General features: G+C 40.2%; 2 protein-coding genes across 4 annotated transcripts; one reads left to right on the plus strand and one right to left on the minus strand.

Annotated features, from left to right (window-relative positions):
• Positions 1-256: 256 nt before the first annotated feature.
• TEX30 (testis expressed 30) lies at positions 257-8902 on the plus strand. 2 transcript variants are annotated; one of them, XM_082751473.1, is made up of 5 exons: positions 257-394; positions 2233-2463; positions 3913-3964; positions 5437-5645; positions 6838-8902. In XM_082751473.1, the coding sequence occupies exons 1-5, from the start codon at positions 377-379 to the stop codon at positions 7009-7011; spliced, it is 684 nt and encodes a 227-aa protein (XP_082607599.1). In that variant the 5' UTR covers positions 257-376; the 3' UTR covers positions 7012-8902. The 2 variants fall into 2 exon arrangements, with proteins under 2 accessions (XP_082607599.1, XP_082607600.1); XM_082751474.1 differs by lacking the exon at positions 257-394 and adding an exon at positions 1939-2104.
• Positions 8903-9039: 137 nt separating this feature from the next.
• POGLUT2 (protein O-glucosyltransferase 2) lies at positions 9040-19122 on the minus strand. Of its 2 annotated transcripts, none has more exons than XM_082751471.1 (10): positions 18801-19122; positions 17027-17232; positions 16424-16629; positions 15588-15665; positions 12625-12797; positions 11365-11602; positions 10574-10783; positions 10019-10108; positions 9385-9489; positions 9040-9178 (listed from the first exon to the last, which is right to left on the minus strand). In XM_082751471.1, the coding sequence occupies exons 1-10, from the start codon at positions 18977-18979 to the stop codon at positions 9161-9163; spliced, it is 1503 nt and encodes a 500-aa protein (XP_082607597.1). In that variant the 5' UTR covers positions 18980-19122; the 3' UTR covers positions 9040-9160. The 2 variants fall into 2 exon arrangements, with proteins under 2 accessions (XP_082607597.1, XP_082607598.1); XM_082751472.1 differs by having other exon boundaries at positions 17027-17198; positions 18801-18930.

Here is a 19122-nt window from a genome sequence, read left to right on the forward strand (position 1 = left end):
GTCACAGAACAAAGCACAGCCCTGGGGCAGGCTCCGTGCCGGTACCAGAGCTGCAGGGCGGGGCCTTGCCCAGGTGCGGGCCAATCGAGCAGCGCAGAGCCGCGCATCTGGCCGGCGATGGGTCCGAGCGGCTGTCACTCACCCAGATTCCGGGAGTGGGGGGCGGGATCACTCAGGGGAGAGCCTCGCGTGCGCATGCGCAGCCGCCGCCTGACACCGTTGGCCTGAGGTGTGCGGCCGTTGGGCTGAGGTAACGGCCCGGGGCCGGCGGCTGAGGGGCCGGAGCTCCCCCTTCTCTCCCCTCCTCCGGCTCGGGCGCCTCTCCGTGTGTAGTGAGCCTCTGCCTGCAGCCCGGGGCCGCCGCCCCTCAGGGGCTATGAGCGGGCACGCAGAGGTATGGCCGGCCTCCTTCCTCCTCATCTTCCTCCGCTCCGGCGGCGGTGGGTCCGGTTTGCGGCCCTTTGAAAGGAGGGGAGAAAGCTGGGGTTGGCGTTGGCAGCGGTTGAGCTGTCCGTAGTGCAAGAGCTGTGAGGGCGTGCGGCGGCTTGGGGATTTGTCATCGTTTTTTTCAAGTTGCCTTCCCTTAACTGCTCGGTGTTGGCTTGAGAAGAAACTCTGAGCAATTCCTGGCAAGATGTGGTTCATGGTTTTTAGTTTAGCAGGTGCTTGCAGGAGAGAAAGTATTTAAGACAACACTGCATTTGCTACACGGCATCTTTGCATTCATACAGGCATTGGAAAACGCTTTTACACTTGTACCGAAGTCCAAAATTTTATTTATTCGTTTTTAATTGTTGCTGACTTTGAAACCAAAAAAATGAGGTGCTGTCCTCTGTAGTAGGCCAGCAAAGCACTTGTAAGGTCTGGTCTCAGCTCCTTAGGCACAGCCTTACTGTGTATTGTTGGAAAAGTCACCTCGTCTGCACATGTTTGAGTTCCCCATGGGGGTGGTGGCATCTCCATACTTCAAGGAGGCAATGTAATTTCATTAGGAAGGCTGCAGAGTGCTCCATATGATTTAACAGCTGTAGCTGAAGGCATAGCAACAACCTATTTTAGTTTATATTATTTTACACTTAGAAATTTGCAGTCCATGGCAACTACATTTCCATCCTTAAGAGCCTCATAAGCTCTGAGATGTGTGCTGCTACCTCTGCCTTTGTAGGTGAAATTTGAAGTATGGGTGGTGACCAGCCAAATTCTCCCTGACTTGGCATGTTCCTTGAGATGTGGTGATGCGGAACAGACCTTCCATCCCAGCACTGGGTTGTTTTCCTTTGCTTTCAAGAGCTTTGGCATATATGGTGGCACACACGCACTCCAGTTCCCTTTTATTCAGCTCAACATCAGCTGGCCTCGTGTCTCCTTCAGCTTTTCCAAGTATCTGTCATGACTGGGGGGTCTTCTGCCAATGTTATGCTGATTTTGTCTTGCAACTGTGCTGTCTGATCTTTTTCTGGGGAAAATTCATCCTGTGACAATAGGAATGCCACCACTCTGGTGAGTGGTTACTGCCGTGTAATTTGGAAATACTTGCTGAGATGTGTCTTTGGGTTTTGTACTTCTGTGGATTTGGCTGCTAGTCAGTGTAGTGTAAGTGCCTAGGTTCACCTTTGAATGTCAATTCTAAAAACATATTAAATACTGTGATATTCATCGCCAGTTATTATGAATACTTAATGAAAAAGTCACTCCTGTGTTATTTTCCTATAGTTACCTGTAATATGTAAAACTAGTGTATTCAAAACTATTTTTCATAATACTCTTTCAGTCTTTTCCCTGTGTAATCATGTTTGTACATGGATGCTACATCTACAGGAAACAGTTGCTGCCTGGGTGGAGTTCTCTTAGCCCTATATATCCTGTTAATCTCGTTTATTTTTAGGTCTTGTAGAAAAGTTTGCATTTCGTATTGTGGAAGACTTAATATTCAAATCAATTACGGCAGTTAGCTCTCAAATAGGCATATAGAGAATGTAAGAAGTAGCTCACTTTGTGCCTTGAAGCATCATTTGAAGCTAGGGATGCTTCATTTTCTAATGGAGAAAATAAGGAGTGATAAGGTAACTTGCTCATTATCGCATGGAAGATCTTTGAGCCAGAGGTAATTACTCACTTAGTACTCTTAAACAAGGGGAATAGAATGGGACTTGTAATTTTTTTTCCTCATCATAATGTGCAGCTTGGAAAATTTTATCTTCTTCTTACTGTTTTTTTCTGTTTCATTTCTAGGTTCAAGTGAAAATACCTTTTGGGAACAAATACCTTGATGCCATCTTTTCTGTTCCAAAGAAGAAGTTAAGATACGGAGTGATTCTTACCCATGGAGCCGGAGGAGATATGAATTTCCCTCACTTAGTTTCTTTGGCAACCTATCTTGCATCCTATGGAATTCTGTGCCTGCGGTTTACTTGTAAAGGCCTTAACATTGCTTATAGGACTAAAGCTTACAAAGCAGTTGTGGTAAGAAGTGACCAGATTTTGCCAAAGCTTATATCCATGGATGTGCAGGATTTGACGTATATATTTATCTTCTGTCTGCTTCTGGATTTCTTATATTACCAGCAGAGATTAGTCAAGCTTCAATGAGAAAATTGGAAGTGATGGGTAGCTAAATGGAGTGGTGTCCATACGCAAAAAGAGCACGAACAATTCTTCTATAGGCAATAGCTAGAACGGTTGCTGTAAATGGGTCGCTTTGAATTCAGGGAGAGAAAGAAAAGCTTGAGAAAAGGATTTGAAGAGAGCATGGGTGTTCTGCCAGGAAATTTATAGCTGGGAAAATGCAAAGAATTCAGTTGGGGTGGAAATGAGAGGTTGGTGTTCTGGGAAGGCTTGGTGAGGAAAAGGGGAATAAGGGATGTGGCTTCAGGAGGGGTTTTCAGAGGAAGGAAGCTTAGGTGGGAATTGTGCTGAATATCAAGGTTTGGGGCCAAGAGAACAAGACCTTAGGTAGAGTGCAGGAGACTGGGATGCAGGAAGATCTAAGGCAAAAGAGATTGGGTGTAGTATAGGAGAGCCCTAGAATATAAATAGGCTTTGATTTCAAAATCACTTTGTTATATGCTTGTGTTTATCTATTTCTGCTGATACAGTATTTAAAATGTTCTTCTATACCTAGATTTTGTTAAAATGAACAATGTTTTGCTATAATAATGCCATCTTAGACTCTTTTTGTTCTGGAGTGTGCAGGAAGGAATCAAAATGGAAAAGGTAGCATGAGCACTTTGCATCAGGCTGAGGTCTTAAAGAATTCATATGCACGATACTGTGGTTTTATTATATGTATGTTACCTTTAAGTCAGTCTTTGGTAGCTTTAATGTCGGTCTATTCTCCAATCTTTTTTGAAGAAACACAGTGTTGTCAGTGAGCTTACATTAATGTGCTGTGGTGTAAAGGTGATTTAAAGGCCCCTATTAAGATAGCATCTAATTAGTTACCTCCTAAGAACTGAAAAAGTTGTTGCTGAATTTTATCTGTTCTGTCAGACATAACTGGCTGTGTCTTAAAGTTTTTCTTTTTGTTGGAATGCATGACCTCAAATCTCAGTGAAGGATATTTGTACTAATTTATTCAGTATTTTGATAGGCTGAGTGTGTGCATGGTCTGTTACTGTAACTAAGTTGACACACATAATTAGTTAATATTTTAGTAAATTGATGGTGTGTCTGAAATTTTAGATGTGATGAGAACTAATGTGAAATTATTTCTTTATTACATTTTTGCTGCAAAATATGATGAGCTGATTTGCGTGGGGAAAAAAAGCAACTCTTATGTATGTGGTCTTTGTTTAATCTGCAGTGATGAAAGAGCTTCCCATGTTGTGGTTAGCAGCTCCGAAAAAAAATCCTAAGCCTCTCAGCTGTCACAATTCTGGCTTGTAATGTTTCTCTCTTCTCTTATTTCTTTAGGAATACTTAAAGCTTTCTGATGATTATAAACTTTCAGGTGTCTTCCTCGCAGGTACAGTTTTTATTATTTATAGTTTTCCCTCTCATTCTGGCTGTAATTTTAGCAATCTCTAATTACTCTGTTTTTTACAGTCTGTCCTGCTTTGGTAAGAAGTGAAAGACTAGATGTGGATGACAGGTTTCAGTTGGTGGTATGCACTAAAAGCTTGCTGTCCTGTGTGGGAACAAGCTGAAAAAATCCCACTGGTCATTACTGCTTCATGACAGCAATTCAGCTGTAGGCTAGGAGGGTCTTCTTTCCAGAGTGTTGAATGCTCTCTAATCTTTATAAATTGACTAGAAGCCCACGGATTGCAGTGAGAACGTAGGTGCCGAGCTCATTTGCAGATCTGCATTTGTGTGTCTTAACCTGGAGCTGAATCCAACAAGCTGTGTAGCTAGGGGATGAGCCAGGTAGGCGTATAGCTCAGCTCTGCTTCTTGCATTTCAAGTCAGAATATCTAGCCTGATGTGTTCACAGAATTATTTTGGAAGCATCTGGATCTATTCGTTGTCCTCTTGGTGCTGTAGATCTTTTAGAAGGATGAAAGAAAGAGCAACAGACCATGATTTAGCTCTGACTTGGGGAGAAAACCTGCCTGGCTTGTGACAGGGCACAAGTTCTCTGATAGTCCTTGTGTACCTTTTAACTAAAAGTCTTGAATTCTGGTTTCTGGTAAACAGCCATTTTGCCAAAGCAGGATTTGGTACATAAACCTAGTGGCAGATAGAAAATCAGTTACATTCTGTGAGAAGGGAAATACATGGGGGTAACTAGGAACAACTTGATACTGGAAACTTAAAAATGTTGTCCGACTAAGCGAAACCAGATCTGCCCTGAGGCAAGTTAATCCCACTGGAATCAACTACTTCTAACACTCAATTATAGAGCATTGTCAGCTCATATGCTGCTTCTTTGAGGAGGCGTTTTGATATCCCCTTGCTGTTACTAACCGACCTCATGCTGCATGTTCACTCTATTTTTTTTCCCTTTCTATTTTTAAGCTGAAAATTTATGTGTACATAAACACTTGCTGGATTTGTTTGGGGAGTAAGGAGCTTAAAATGTTGGTTTTTACTATGAGCAGATTAAGGCTGCATGAAAGAACAAACACAAGTTAATTGCATTATTTCAGACTTTAAGGATCTGTTTGGAATTGCAGGGATCTGTAGTGCAGGACCTGTCCTCTCTCTCCCTCACTCAACCCCTCCAACAGGATGAGCTCTTGGTCCTTCCAGTATTGCAAAGGATCCTTTTCAGTTTCTCTTTTTTCTTTTTCTTTTTTTTTAACTGGCTTTGTGGAAACATACTATAACCATACAATTACCTTAGCAGAAAAATGAATAAAAGTATACCTAGCATTTTGTACTACATATACACTTAAAAACAAGCCATATGAATGTATTTAGGAGTTGAGCACGCTAAGAATGCAGGTGAGGTGATTGTGGATATACTTTTTTCCTTTATTTTAACATGGGAGAAAGGCCGTTCCATGGGCTCACGAGCTGCTGCCTCTGTGATACGTCAGCTCAGCCAAGATGATGACAATGATGACTTCATTCAAGGTCTAGTGTGTTTATCTTACCCGCTGCATCGACCAAAACTGCAGTCCAAGCTCCGGGATGAAGATTTATTATTTATCAGGTGTCCGGTGCTGTTTGTCTCAGGATCAGCAGATGAGATGTGTGAAAAAGTGAGTATCTTCGTAAATCCTTCTGTCAAAGGGCAGCATGGAGGAATAGGAATGAGTCTGAGTGGTGTTTGTACTGGTATCCACAGCAGTGACTTTGATTAACAGCGTTCTCTAAATAGGAATGTAAATATAAATACAAATATAAATCTTCTGAAGGAAGATTTGGGTAGGAAATTTCATCAGATTTAGGGAATCCTGGGTTGATTTCTTATGCTTTTTCACATGCCTGGATACTGTTTGGTCAACTGCTCTGGGAAACTTATCTTTTGGCAAATAAATAATCCAGCTTTTAATTTTTTTTTTTTTTTGGTCCTTTGATAGCAAAGATTTTATGAATTAAGTGACATGTAGAAGGAGCAAGTTATTTGGTCTTCTGTTTTCACCAGCTCAAGTTAGAAAACCTAAGCACTGCTATGCTACTAGTCCACATTTGTCAAATTTTCATAACATTCTTCTAGCAAAGCAGTTCTACCAGAAGTTAAGCTTTTTTGATAGCAGCATTTTTGTTGACATGAAGAACAGGTGTGCAGTGATCAGAATACAATGTTTTTCTACTGTTTTCTTGCAAAGCAGTTATCTGTTGTTCTTGAACTGTTTGGCTTCAGTTTGGGATGGTATGTATGCAGTTACCATTTTCCATGCTTGGACAGTTTCTAAGGAGTCAGAACACTTTCACAAGGAGTTGTCACTGAAATTAGTGTGGTTAGCAACCGGCAAATACCTGGAGTGCCTTCCTAAAGGGGGAAGATCCTTAAGCCCTTCTGAGCTGGTTCCACTTTGGAGACAGCTGAACAGAGCACTAGTCTCCAGAGGGTTGTGCTGATACTCTGGCACTGTAGACACATCTGAGTATAGTTCTGCCATTTCAGTGCTGTACCCCCTCTTGCAGTAGGAGCGCGTTCTGTCTGAGTGTGGGCAAGGCGCCTTCACAAGGTTATGAAGTTCTACATTTCTACTTTTAGGTGTATGAGTGAGTGACTGTTACTGAGGGCTAGTGTTTAAGTAAATTATATTACTGAATACAGTATTATTGCAGCTTTTCAGTTACTGTCTCTTTAATGTAAATGCCAATCCATTTTTGTTTTGAAACGTTTCCTATTATGTGTTACATAGGCAAAGTGAGAGACATCTGTGTGTTAGACAATTTGTAGCAGCTAATTATCTAACTTTCCCATTTTTATTTTCTCTGTAGCAATTGTTAGAAGGTGTGGCAAGCAAAATGAAAGCCCCTAAAAAAATCCATTGGATTGATAAAGCAAACCATGGGATGGCAGTTAAAGGACGAGCAGAAGATGATGTCATGGAAGAAATAAACGCACAAGTTTTTTCTTGGCTTAGAGAGAATATTGAACTGGAGCACAAATGACTTGCAGTGAGTGGTTAAGTAGTATCTTCAATCAGCTTTTTCTTAAGTGCAACAAATCAGTTTGTGGCATACATTTTTGAAAACAAGTATTTTATAAGTCTAAGGGTAAATGTAAATAAAACTTTTTTTTTTTTTTTTAATGAAAGGAAAAAAATATGCAAAACAATAAAAACATTTTAAAAGAAAAATGGGAAACATCAAATATTCAGTGTCTGAGCAGCATTGTTTTTAGTATTTCCATGCAAAAGTTATACACAACACTTAATGCTCTGCATTACCAAGTAAATGGTTTTTGACTTTTTTTTTCAGTATATTCAAATATTTGGACTCCAAATCTTCAGATGTGTTTTTATTTTTGAGTCTATTACTGATACTATCCTTGTTTGAACTTAAAACATACTGATCTGTAAAACTCTGTGAGCATATCTCCCAGGGCTGGACAGCGAGGGTTTTACTGTTCTGTCTTGGTGCCCTGTTGGGGCATTCTGCTGTGCTACGTGAACTGTGATGGGAGTAGATTGGATAAGATTGGACCAGATGACCTTGAAGGCCTTCTGCAACCTTAATAATTCTAAGATTCTAAAATACTTAATAGGTGCCTGCAGGTGTTGTCTTCCCCATTATGGACTGAGAGACCTGTGGGTATAACCAGGTTGTAGCAGCAGCCTAATTGCCTTCAGCCGATGATCAGCATGTATTGGCTGTGTGAATACCTGAGTTGAAACTGCCGGTTGGTCCTGAGACAAACACCTTGATGTTGTCTTCTGAGACACTGGGTTCATCTCCACTGCCAAGTTTCCTACAGCCTCCTCTGGTTGTTCTGCATCATTACAGCTTGCAGCTCACTGCTGCAGTGTGATCAGTTCCCCGTTCTAGCCTGGAGGTGGTTCTGGGGAGTGACTGCTGTATGTGGCAACACAGAGCTGCTTAAATGCACTGAGTCAGCTGTGGTGAGCTCAGAGGATTTCTCTGAGGATTTGGTCAGGTGACTGCATCTGCTAGCTTTGTTTTGGTGCTGTACTGTAAAAGATCAGGTGATTACTGTAAAAAAACAATTATTCATGACTAGTTTATTGCAGTTAAATTATACAGCTTATCAAGTGATTGAACAAACTACTCTAAGCTTGCTTTTACTATAGCAAAAAATAATCAATAGACAGATGAAAATTAAAAATCAGATATAATATTCTGTCATTTCTTACAAGGCACCTCAAGAATGCTGATTGCCCATCAGTAGCGTTGTTTAATAAGCATGGGATGTATCTAGATGCTCACAGCCAATTTCAAAAGGCACATAAAATCTGTGTGGCTATTTTCTTTAAGTTCACTGTTTTACAGAGAAAATAAATCCTCACTTTTGACTGGGGAGGTGTGTTCAAACTTTAGAATGTGATGAATTTAGACTTGACATCTACCAGTGTAGCATTTTGTGATGATGATGATGATATGCTCAGAAAGTAGCAGCTGAGTTACTTAACACCAGTGGAAAATAGGTATTTTAAGAGCAGATCAAATTGTAGAAGAATGATTGGTTTATTATCAATAGTCACTGCTCAGTGCCACTTAATTCTTTTTATATTTCCGAAAGGACTGAGTTTCACAGAGAAAGCATCTGTGAAAAATCAGTTTTTATCTAAGATAAGTGTCCAATAGAGTTGTATAATTCCTTCAGGTTAAAGAATACAAACCCCACATCATTGTCTTTGAGAATATTGACTGTCTCAGAAGGAACAAAATTATGGTCTGAGAATGATTGCTTTTGACAGGCATGCCAGGGAGCAGGTATACGATTCTTATCTGGCTGTTTTTGCTGAACATGCTAGACTCAGTATCCCAGGCACCTAGTCTGAGTAAAAAGTACCTGCATTTGAAAAGCATCTCAGGACAGTACCAAGTAACTGATAGAAGCGTGTTTTTTATTTAAAAAAAAAAAAAAGAAAAAGTTATAAAATGTGTGTTGAACAAGGCTCTGTGACTGCTCCATGATAAAAAGGAAACAGGCAATAGTTGGTTGTCTTCTGTATGTAGATCATGATAGAGTAAACTTCAAAATAACCGTTTAATTTTTAATTCAAGGTTTCCTTCTGTCCTGAAGAAGTGATTCTGAATGTAGGTAAATATCCAAAAAAAATGATTTTATTTCTTTCTGTCAAAGTTCATCTTTGGTCTGTAATAGAGAAAGAAGAAACATTTTTCAGTTAACTGGAAACTCAATTTTCAATAGTCTAGTCCTGCAAACACAACAATAAATGTTTTTAAGCCACTAATAGTCTGGTGACAGAGTATGTGGTATTGAGCAACAGTTGTTCCAATTTGGTTGAATACAAACTGCAGACACTGAGCACTTTACATTTAACACCATATATATTGTACCTTTTTTCTGTGGCAAGTACATGGAAAGAGGTCATCATCAGGCTGCTGGACTTTCTCCATGCCTTCTCTGATTTTTGGCTCATTCACTTGCAAACTGGCATATTCCTAGTTTTAAAAAACGAAAGGTGTTGTTAATTCATAAGCTCTTTATGTTGTAAATCCTGCAACAACTCAGCTGAATAATTGTAAAAACTCCAGGACTACACAGTTTTCTACTCTGTCCACGCTGTGCCACAGAAAGGGTAAACAGATACCCAACTGTTGACAGGAGCCCCTTCGGGTGCCTCACTGGAGTTTCAATATCCTGGTGCTAATGCAGAGATATTTTCAGCTGTGGTTCACAGGGTGCGTGTCTGATGGGGAGTTCTTTGATCATTGTGAGCAACGTATTCTTGCAGGTTAAGTCAAGATCTATGGGATCTGATTGCTTCTCTCAAACTGCCCTCAGAGTCTTATGCGGTTTCACAGGAAACAAAAGCATGCGGTGTTTATAAACCAACTGAATTTCCTAATTGCTGTCACTTGCTTTGTGGCTTCAAGTGCCGGATTGGCCAATTTCCAGCAGCTGTGTTGTCCTGAATTCTCTCTATGGGATTTCTATTTTTGTGGGAGTAGAAGTTAAAAATACACTAACCTGGAAAAGTTTGAAGTAGTAACAAAAAATGTGATCTCCCATGAGATTGTTTCTTGCAAATTCTTGTCCAGATTTTGCAATATTTTTGGCCTGCAAAAGAAAGAGTTTGTTTGTTTGTTTTAAATTCTCTAAAAATGGTAGTTATTTCAGGATGCTACTATTGATTCTAGGGTGCTGATAGTTTAAGATAGTTCATTTATTTTTATCTAGTGTTTACATGTCCCCACACTGAACTGTCCATAAAACAGTAACATAAATCTCTTACTGATACATGGAAGGGATTAGGAATTTAAGCATTATTAATTGTAAAAGTAAGGCATTCTTATCAAAAGAGTCTCCAAAATTCCTATTAATTCTCAAGCAAAGGGCAGCATTATGTATTCTTAAAAACTGCTTCTATTTATGCACTTGATGATGCTCATTCTGAAGTCCTTTCAGAAGGAAATAACAGATTTTGTTTTAAAGAAATGTATTTTTTGCTCAAGACAAAGCTATTTGTCAAGAAACTCTTATTTGTCAAGAAACATTGCCAAGTACTTCTAAACGCGTATTTACCTCTTCATCGTGCTCTTTGGCCCACTGTAGTTTTTCTAGGAGATCGCTCAGATCACTTTTGAATGGAATATAGTGTTTCCATGGCTGCAGCTCATTATAAAAATGCTCATAGTAGATGGAGTCTTGCTTTAGCACAACGCTGTTTCCTGCTAGTAGATAAGGTAATCTATATGCTGCCACTGTGCCATCAATGTTAATTTGATATTTATACTGGGGAAGAAAATGACCAGAGGTTATTAACAAACAAGACCCAAGTAGCCTGGTTAGCTCGTGTTATTCTGAGGGCACCGGTATTACTGACTTGCTGGTATTGAGAAATGTCGGATTGGCTAGGCAAGCATCAATTTTTAAGTAGCTTTTGTTATTTAGTTTGGAATTCATCGCAGTGCGGGGTACACAGGTGCCCTCTTCATCAGTTAAGCTCTCCGGACATTCTTAGACGCTCATCCTGGGATGTGAGGGTTGATGTGCCACTTCATCCACTGACTTCCCACTATGTTAGTTATGTTAGTAGTCCTGATCACTGAACCAGGAAAAAGAAATAAAAAGGAACTTGGAGTTATTAGATTACACCAGGTTCTGTGGAACCTTTAGATGTAAATCAGACATCTTTATTCTCAATCTAAGAGCTACACAGCAGTTAGTCCCAGCGGAGAGAAGCCTACTTATGCTTGTCGTTGCTGTGCTGGAAAACCAAAATCACTTCATTATAAATAATATATACAGAGTTATTTGGTAATGGAAAACACTGAGAACCTAGTTCTACAAAATATAAATGACTAGTGGCTTACCTTAAAAAAATCAAAAAACGAAATGTGCTTAACAATGGGGCCGTAGAGGCTTTCATCATGTTTAAAAAAAAAAAAGTTTGTGAAAGCAGCATCTATGATCTCCGGATATTTTCTACTGAGCTTTACAAGTTCAAGCCTCTCTTTGCGGCTGTCACGTCCTCTCCAGAATGCCGTGGTATTCTTGTCTTCCCATGATGGGCCGGTGTTTGCTTGAACTGACATCATATCCAGACTAACCCTGCAGGAGAAAGTAGTGATTTATTTGTGATGTCCACTGGATTTTTTTTTACATGTGATTTGGATTTATTTAAGTGTGATTACTTGAAATAATTTATAGTACTAATAGGAAAATACCAAAGATGAGGGTGAGTCATGATTATACCTGTATATGTATTTTATCAGTATTTTTACAGTGATAAAAAGAGATAGGGAACGTCAAATCCACAGACCTGTGGCAAGAGAGAACTGTGTGTGGAAAGAGGATCTGTCAGTTGTTGTGTAAAAAGCAGCTAAAAGTGGGTATGGTTGCCATGGGTGATGCAAGGTACAGGAATAATTGAAAATGGTGATGAGGCAGCCACAAATAGTCCAAAGCAAGGTTGGAATGTAAATGGCTTAACAGAGCATAATTTACTTCCACAGAAACCTGCTAAATTAAAGCACAGAAGCTGTGGGCAAGCAGAGCAAATTTAGGAAAAGTCTTGATAATAAAAGCTAGAAACGTGAATGTAATGCAGTGAAATGATATATGGGTTCAAAATGAGTAATGAAGATATCTTAGAAGCTGTATTTGTATTGTTCCAAGACAGCAGCAGGGCTGTTACCGCAGCCAGGTACCAGTAATCAAGAGATGGTAGGTCCTCAGCTGAGCACTCTGGCTTCAAAGGCCTTTAAATGTTCTAGGAAACATGGGAAGAGAGAGTCCTGGCCAGCTGTCAGCACGTTCATTGTGATGAAGCAGAGCACACAAACAAAACACCTACTCTTGTAGTGTTTAACTCCGTGTGCTTTTTTCAGTGACCTGACTGCATTTAGATAAATTCTGATTTTTGAAATAGAATAGTGGAGTATGTTTTCATACATGTAACTTGTAGAATGTACAAATTGGTTCATGCTATGATGCCAATTAAATAATTATTGCCTATCTATACTGTATCAATGTCTCAATGAATAAATAAAAGTTAATGTACTGATAACGTAAGTACCTTTTTGGAAGAACACTTACTATGAACTTTGTGAAAAAAATAAAAAATCTCTTACCGTCCCATAGTCTCCAGAACCGAGTCTGTTAAGTCATATGTTGGCATGACGATGTCTTTTGATTCACTGGACCCACACCATGAGAAGATAGGGTGCAGGTTCTGCGGAGGTTTCTTTTTCTCCAGAGGCCAGTCCCCCAAGTTAACAAAAAATTCTACATCTGGCATTTTCACCTAAACAGAAGCAAAGGAGGCACAAACGCTTTTCAATATGAAGCAGCATTCTTTTGGTGGAAACTTGCAATTTGAGAACATCACCAAGAGCGAAAAAAAAAGCCTATTCTGTAGTAATAGTCGATGTACCTGTAATACGTAAAGTTAGAAACATTAAAAATACTCAGACCACAGAGACTGTGGTCTGTAAGATTATTTATTTATAAGAATGTCACAAAATCACCTAGGAGGTCTCCCTCCCAGTTTAGAAAACAGTTGCTTGTTATGCTTTAGATGATTGGCCATGCAGTCCTTGTTCCAGGCTAGCACTGGGACCTAAGTAAGCAACCGTATAACTCCAAGGTAAATTGGACCACCTTGTTGACTGTATTAAAATTACCTTCTCTGAAGAAAGAACACTTCTGAATATAGTAATAATTCCCAAATTAAAATATGCATATACATGTAAAAATATGTAAAGCCTATTCTGACTCCCCACCATATTTAAGCACTTCTCTCAAACCCCCTTACTCTTCAAGTATGAATGGCTGGGCAGTCTAACATTCTCCAGGATTCTTCTGTGGCCCAAACAGGTTTTCATTAAGTTTCTAATTTAATTTATGGACAAAGAAATTAATCATTTGCTGACTACCAAACGCTTTCCTAAATGCTTGAAGATATTTTTCTCTAACCTGATGATTTAGGAAAACCTTTGGCAGAGACACCCAGAAATTCTAAAGACAGAGACCCAGAGCAGTACTTTTGGTCTTCAGTATGCACGCAGACAGAAAAGGTTTCACTGCGTCCCTTCCTCTCAGAGGGGGTTTGGCTACACCTTCTGATCTTCAGCGCTTAACTTTATTAGTAGAGTGCCATCTAATGGTTATAATGGACATAGGAAAGCTATACATTGTATTTTATCTACATCTGAAGTGACAGCCAACCCAACAGATCTATTGTCTCTCAATAACACTAACAGAAATTCCTGTGAGGATTCTTAATGGGGATGAGGCTAATTGTGTTTTCTAAAACTGCAAACAGATTCTGCCTTTGTAGCTTAATCTAAATCCCTCTGATAGATGTTTTTCTGTTCTTTCTTGTCCAATTCTGCTGAAAGGCTTACTTCCAACTTCCATAGAGCAACCTTTAATATAATTGAAGCTACATTTATGTCTTCCCTTAGACTTCATTACTTGACATAACCCCCACTTGACTGTATGCCTGGCCTCTCCTAACATTTTCCCGTGTAATGTCAATAATTGAACAATCCTTTTTGAAGCATGATGCCCAAAGCTAGACACAATAGCATAACTGAGACATTACTAATCCTGGGTATAGTGGAAAAGTAACTTTACATTTCTTTCATGTGTTTATTCTGTTAATGTTTTTTTTTTGTTTGTTTCTTTTTTCCAACAGCATGCCACCATTGACTCCTTTTAAATTTGTGATGCTATAACCTTCACACTTTCTGCAGAAATAGCCACCCACTCCCTATTTTAGATAAGTACTGTAACTATATGATTCATTTTGTGTAGTATCCTTTGTCACGTTATCCTTTTTTTTCCATACAATAATTACTTGGTAATTATAATCCTGATACTGTTCTGCGAGAGGCTTTTGGGTTCTTTCATTTTTGTTGTCTGAAAGTTCAGTAGGCATATTCTGTAGTCCATCACTGAGTTAAAAACATAACTAGGTTACCAAATGGTAACCTAGAGCTTAACATAACTAGGTTACCAAATGGTAACCTGAGCCCAAGACAAAGAATACATTTGTTATGCCTTTCACCTCTCCAGAAATATTGGCAACTACTCTTTTAGCAAGGTTTGCCAAGCAGTTTACAGCAGTTCCTTCTTCACTAAAACTAGACTAGAAATTTTATTCTAGACAAAGTGCTCTTATTTTGGTTGTGAGAAACTTATGAGTCCTACCCTCAAAAGCCTAACAAAAATTAAGATTCCTGAAGCCTATTATCTTGTTATAGAAGGAACCTTGCTATATAACTTGATTTTTGGATGATAAACCCATGGTATTTCATACCAATTGACTTATCTTTCAGATGCATACAAAAATGTGTTTATTATTTTCGAACAGATTTGCAATGATTCTTTTTAAGTGATTAACTCCCTACTTTAGTAGCTCCTCTCTCTTCTTTCTTTCAAAGATAAGTGCTTTGTCTTTTTACAGTAAAAAATAGATATTGCCTAACTTGGATATCTTAATATTTCTGCTGCTACTCTCTTTACATAACAATCACACTTCTATGTGCTGAAACTTCAGCTCTGCTATATTCTGTCACTATGTGCATAACGTCTTCTTTTTTCCAGAGGTTCCCTAGAAGTCTGTGCAGTGCTTTTTGCTTGTACATCCAGACAGTTCCCTCAAAAGCCACCTGTTGGGCTTTTGGCACTTTCTCAACCCTTTGCATCTTGTTTTCAACATTTGGAATTTAATGAAGAAAGATACAAATTCCCCATTTTCTTTCAGCAGAGACAGAATTGCCTATTAGGTGCTATAGGATGATTTATTTAGCCTTCAGGAAAAACAAAAACAAAACTACACTCTGTCCAACTCTATCAAGCTCTCCTACAAAGGCCTGGTAAACAATGACACTCCATACACGCATCAGATAGCATTCCAGAACATCCCAGCTTCGAACAAGAACAATCCACCTCATCTTTCCATTATGAATGAAAGAACAAGAAAAGGTTTTTAACAGAAATAGCAACAAATACACTGAGGCATATTTGTTAAGCCCAGGCTTCTATAAGTTAGGACACACAGAATAAATGGCTACACAGATGTACTCACTTTTCTTGTCAAAGAAAGAAGTATAGCGTCCATGAAAATTCTGAAGCCAACGTGTTCCCCATACGTCTTTATATAAACCTGAAAATAACCCAAATAGTTTACTGGTCTGGTGTTTTCATAACAAAGAACGACTGGCACAATTTTGAGTTTTTTAATAACTCAGTAACTAGTCAGACTGTATGGCTTTATCTATAGATTTATGAATCAGTTGGGAAGCTTTAGAAATCTCTTGTTCATGATAGGAAAGGGGTGGTGGGAGACAAGCTTTACTTGCATTTGTAGACATTTTAGATCTGTCTCATGGAAACAGAAATTGGTTGGCCTCTATTGTGTTCCATTGTTCCCACTTCCATATGACTCTACTGAAGTCTGTACGGTTTTATTGCAGAGAATTATTGTTCTGATCCTCAGTGGAGCTAAGTGGTATTTCTTCACCTCAGCCTTAGGCACAATGTAGTTCCACTGATGCATGTCACAATTAGAAGATCGTGACACTTCACAGCAATACTGCTCAGAGAACAGAAAACTGAGCAAGCATTTTGGAGGCTGGATTCTGTTCCCAACACTCATATTGATTGCTTGGAAAGTAATGTGCCTTCACTGTGCTGCAATTGCTTCGGTTGTAACATGGACAAAAAGCAGTTTACAAAGCAAGACAGATATTACTGAGCTCATACACAAACTGCAAAGTATTCAATTTCAAGGACAGAAGCCAGACAAAGAAGTTTCTCAAAGAACAGACAACAAGAAGCCTCTCAGCTGGAATAGCCAAGAGGCCAAATTCTATTGCTCGTCACCAAATCTCCATAAGGACTTCAGATCAACCCATACTGTACCTCATTATCTTTGATGGTGTAATGACACAAACTCTGCCTTTGTCCAAACCTCTGTGGGATTTCTTTCGCAATCTTATCTGGATCAACAATGGGAAAATTTGCTAGGTCTCTCTGAATCTGTGGAATGACCTGAGGGCAGTTCATCTCTTCCAGCCACGCGCTGCTCTCCTCCTGAGGGCAGTCACAGTTTTCATGGTAAACCGGTCCTATTAGGAATGCAATCATTATTTTAATGAGCCACACTATTAAGCCACTGAGATCAGAAAAGAAGGTCAAGCACTGAGCATTCACTGTCTAGGGCCTGGTGGTATTTTGTTTGTTTTTTGAGTCCAATGGCATCACGCCAAGCTACATCAACTTCTGTGCAAGCCCTTTGCTTGCTTGGCATTAGCTTCATAGCACTTCACTCCTCTTTACTCTATTGAATAGCACCTGCAGGACACTTACAAATAGTCTGTAATTCCATGGGATTTGGAGGTCCTCAGCATTTCCAGAGAAGTACTGAGGTCCTGCTACTATGATCCTATGCTACTTCCTGAAAATACCGTAGGATGTGCTTTCTGACAAAAAGCTATGAGTTTTGTGCATAGTGCTGCTTCTTACCTTTTAAAATATATGGAGACTTTGCGACGTGTTTGTCTCTGGTTTTGATTTCTATCTTCAGGCTTTTGTAGCTTGCATACATCCTGTATCTCACAATGAAGGAACCATCTTTCCTGTCTAATACTTGCACACCAACCCGAGTGAACTGTTCATCAGGAGCAGTGATCTTCACCTGGAATGTATTTTCACCCGGTGATGAAGTGAACCTACCCAGAGAATAAGTGGGAGCTGACTTAAAAAGTAAACACACAAACGTTTTCTTAGTTTTATCCATTCATTTGAAATGGAACAGATTTCCAGTGACTTCACCAAGCCATGCTAGGTCTTTATGAGCACATCCTAATGTTCACAAGGCAGGCGTGATGCTCCCAAACAGAAATTTGTCAGGTTACCTAAAATGTCTCATGCTCTTAAAACCACTAAGTATGAAGGCATTTCCACTCAGATATTCATGAACACACCTTGAAAATTACTTGGTGTCCTATATGTTGAACAATGTTTTAGTCTTTGTTTTGACTATTTGGGAGCAGAGCACATTCAAAAATCCAGTGGGGCTCTTGGTTATTTACACTTGGAGCTCCCAGGTGTAGTGATGGGGAGGTAGAAAGCATGCAAGTAACTGGATGGTGGTGGATATATATATTAAAAAAACAACAACAACAAAACATAATAAGCTTCATCTGACAAGCTTAATAATAATGTTATTTTACATATACGGAAGCGAAATATTTCCAGTTGACTTTATTTCCCAGGTACTATTTAGGGCAGTGAAGAATGAAGTTAAACTTCTAATAATGTTTGCAGTCCTTAATCTTTATGGTATCTCATACAGAGAAAAAAAAAAAAAAAAAAAAAAAAAAAGGGTTATTACAAATGCTCGTGTTTTGGTAGGGAAAAATATTATAGTAGGATTGTGTAATTCAATGTATACTTGTCCAGACATACTGGAGAGCTGTCAGAAAATACAGGAAATATTTACTGCCCAAGATAAGCTGAACTGGCACCTGCCAGACTTGCATGTGCCACAGCGCATCTAATCTGGACAACCTGGTTGGAGCACTGCAAGCACATCCTAACTAGTTGTAAGGTCAGAATTTCTTTCCTGGAGAAAACTTCAGAAGAGGTGTGGAGAACCCTGGTGCACCCTAACAGTGGGTTGAGATGTGGCTGAGGCATCTACCTGGACCTAGGAAGTGGGAAATGCTCCCTAACCCTGGAGAAATCACCACAGGCTATGAATAATGGATAACACGGAGTCCATTCCTGTAAGGATACCTGAATAGAGCCACGCAAACCTGATTAGGGAAGAAATGAGAAGGCAAGCTGATGAAATCGAAAGCCGTGAGTTTCTTGTAAAAACTAAGTTTACCTATTTAATTCCTACAAAGTTTACCTAAAAGTCTACAGAGTACACACTAATTGACTCTACTGATCTGGTGCCTACCTGCTTGAAATGCTGATATTCCTGACAGCAGAAACAAGTGGGACACTCAAACAGATATATCATAAATTAGTTACTGTTGAGTACTTGACAAAGCAAAAAAAAAATCATACAGTGTTGATTAGACCAATTAGACACTTTACTGTTTGTCGTTTTCGGATTCTTTATTTTCTCCTCTCATCCCACTGCACAGTATGTGATACCTCTAAGGAGACTAACTGGCTTCTTCGCAAGTTAGTCTCTTCAGAGACTAACGCACGGAGACCACCACCACCCCCTTTCCCCGTCCCCCTCGCCCTGCCAAGTGCCGGAGGGGGCCGCCGCCGTCCTTACCTGCGGCCCTGCGCGTCCAGAGCCAGCACGAAGAAGTAGCGGGCGGGCAGGACGGCGGCCGCCCGCAGCCCGGGCCCCCACACGGCGCTGAGCTCCGCGCTCACCCGGCCCCCGCCGCCCGCCGCGCCGCCCGCCGCGGCGACCCCCAGCGCGAAGCCGAGCAGCCACAGGCTACGCATTGACGGCGCCTCCCCCCGCGGGGGGACACCGCCCGGCAAGGCGGCGGCGGCTCAGCCGCGACCGGGACAAAGCCGCCGGGACCTGCCTCGGCCCCTCACGGCGCCATCCCCGCAGCGACCGCGGCGAGCGGAGCGCAGCGAGC

This window comes from Aythya marila (genome assembly GCF_965140915.1).
Source record: "Aythya marila genome assembly, chromosome: 1".
NCBI lineage: Eukaryota > Metazoa > Chordata > Aves > Anseriformes > Anatidae > Aythya > Aythya marila.

Excerpts from the sequence above, each read along its gene's own strand:
- TEX30 (XM_082751473.1), top strand. Across the intron at positions 2,464-3,912 it reads AAGCTTACAAAGCAGTTGTG|GAATACTTAAAGCTTTCTGA; the intron begins GTAAGAAGTGAC and ends TTATTTCTTTAG. Across the intron at positions 5,646-6,837 it reads CAGATGAGATGTGTGAAAAA|CAATTGTTAGAAGGTGTGGC; the intron begins GTGAGTATCTTC and ends TTTTCTCTGTAG.
- POGLUT2 (XM_082751471.1), bottom strand. The coding sequence starts at position 18,979 with ATGCGTAGCCTGTGGCTGCTCGGCTTCGCGCTGGGGGTCGCCGCGGCG. Across the intron at positions 17,233-18,800 it reads CTGGACGCGCAGGGCCGCAG|GTTCACTTCATCACCGGGTG; the intron begins GTAAGGACGGCG and ends TTCTCTGGGTAG. Across the intron at positions 10,784-11,364 it reads CGTTTTTTGATTTTTTTAAG|TATAAATATCAAATTAACAT; the intron begins GTAAGCCACTAG and ends TTTCTTCCCCAG.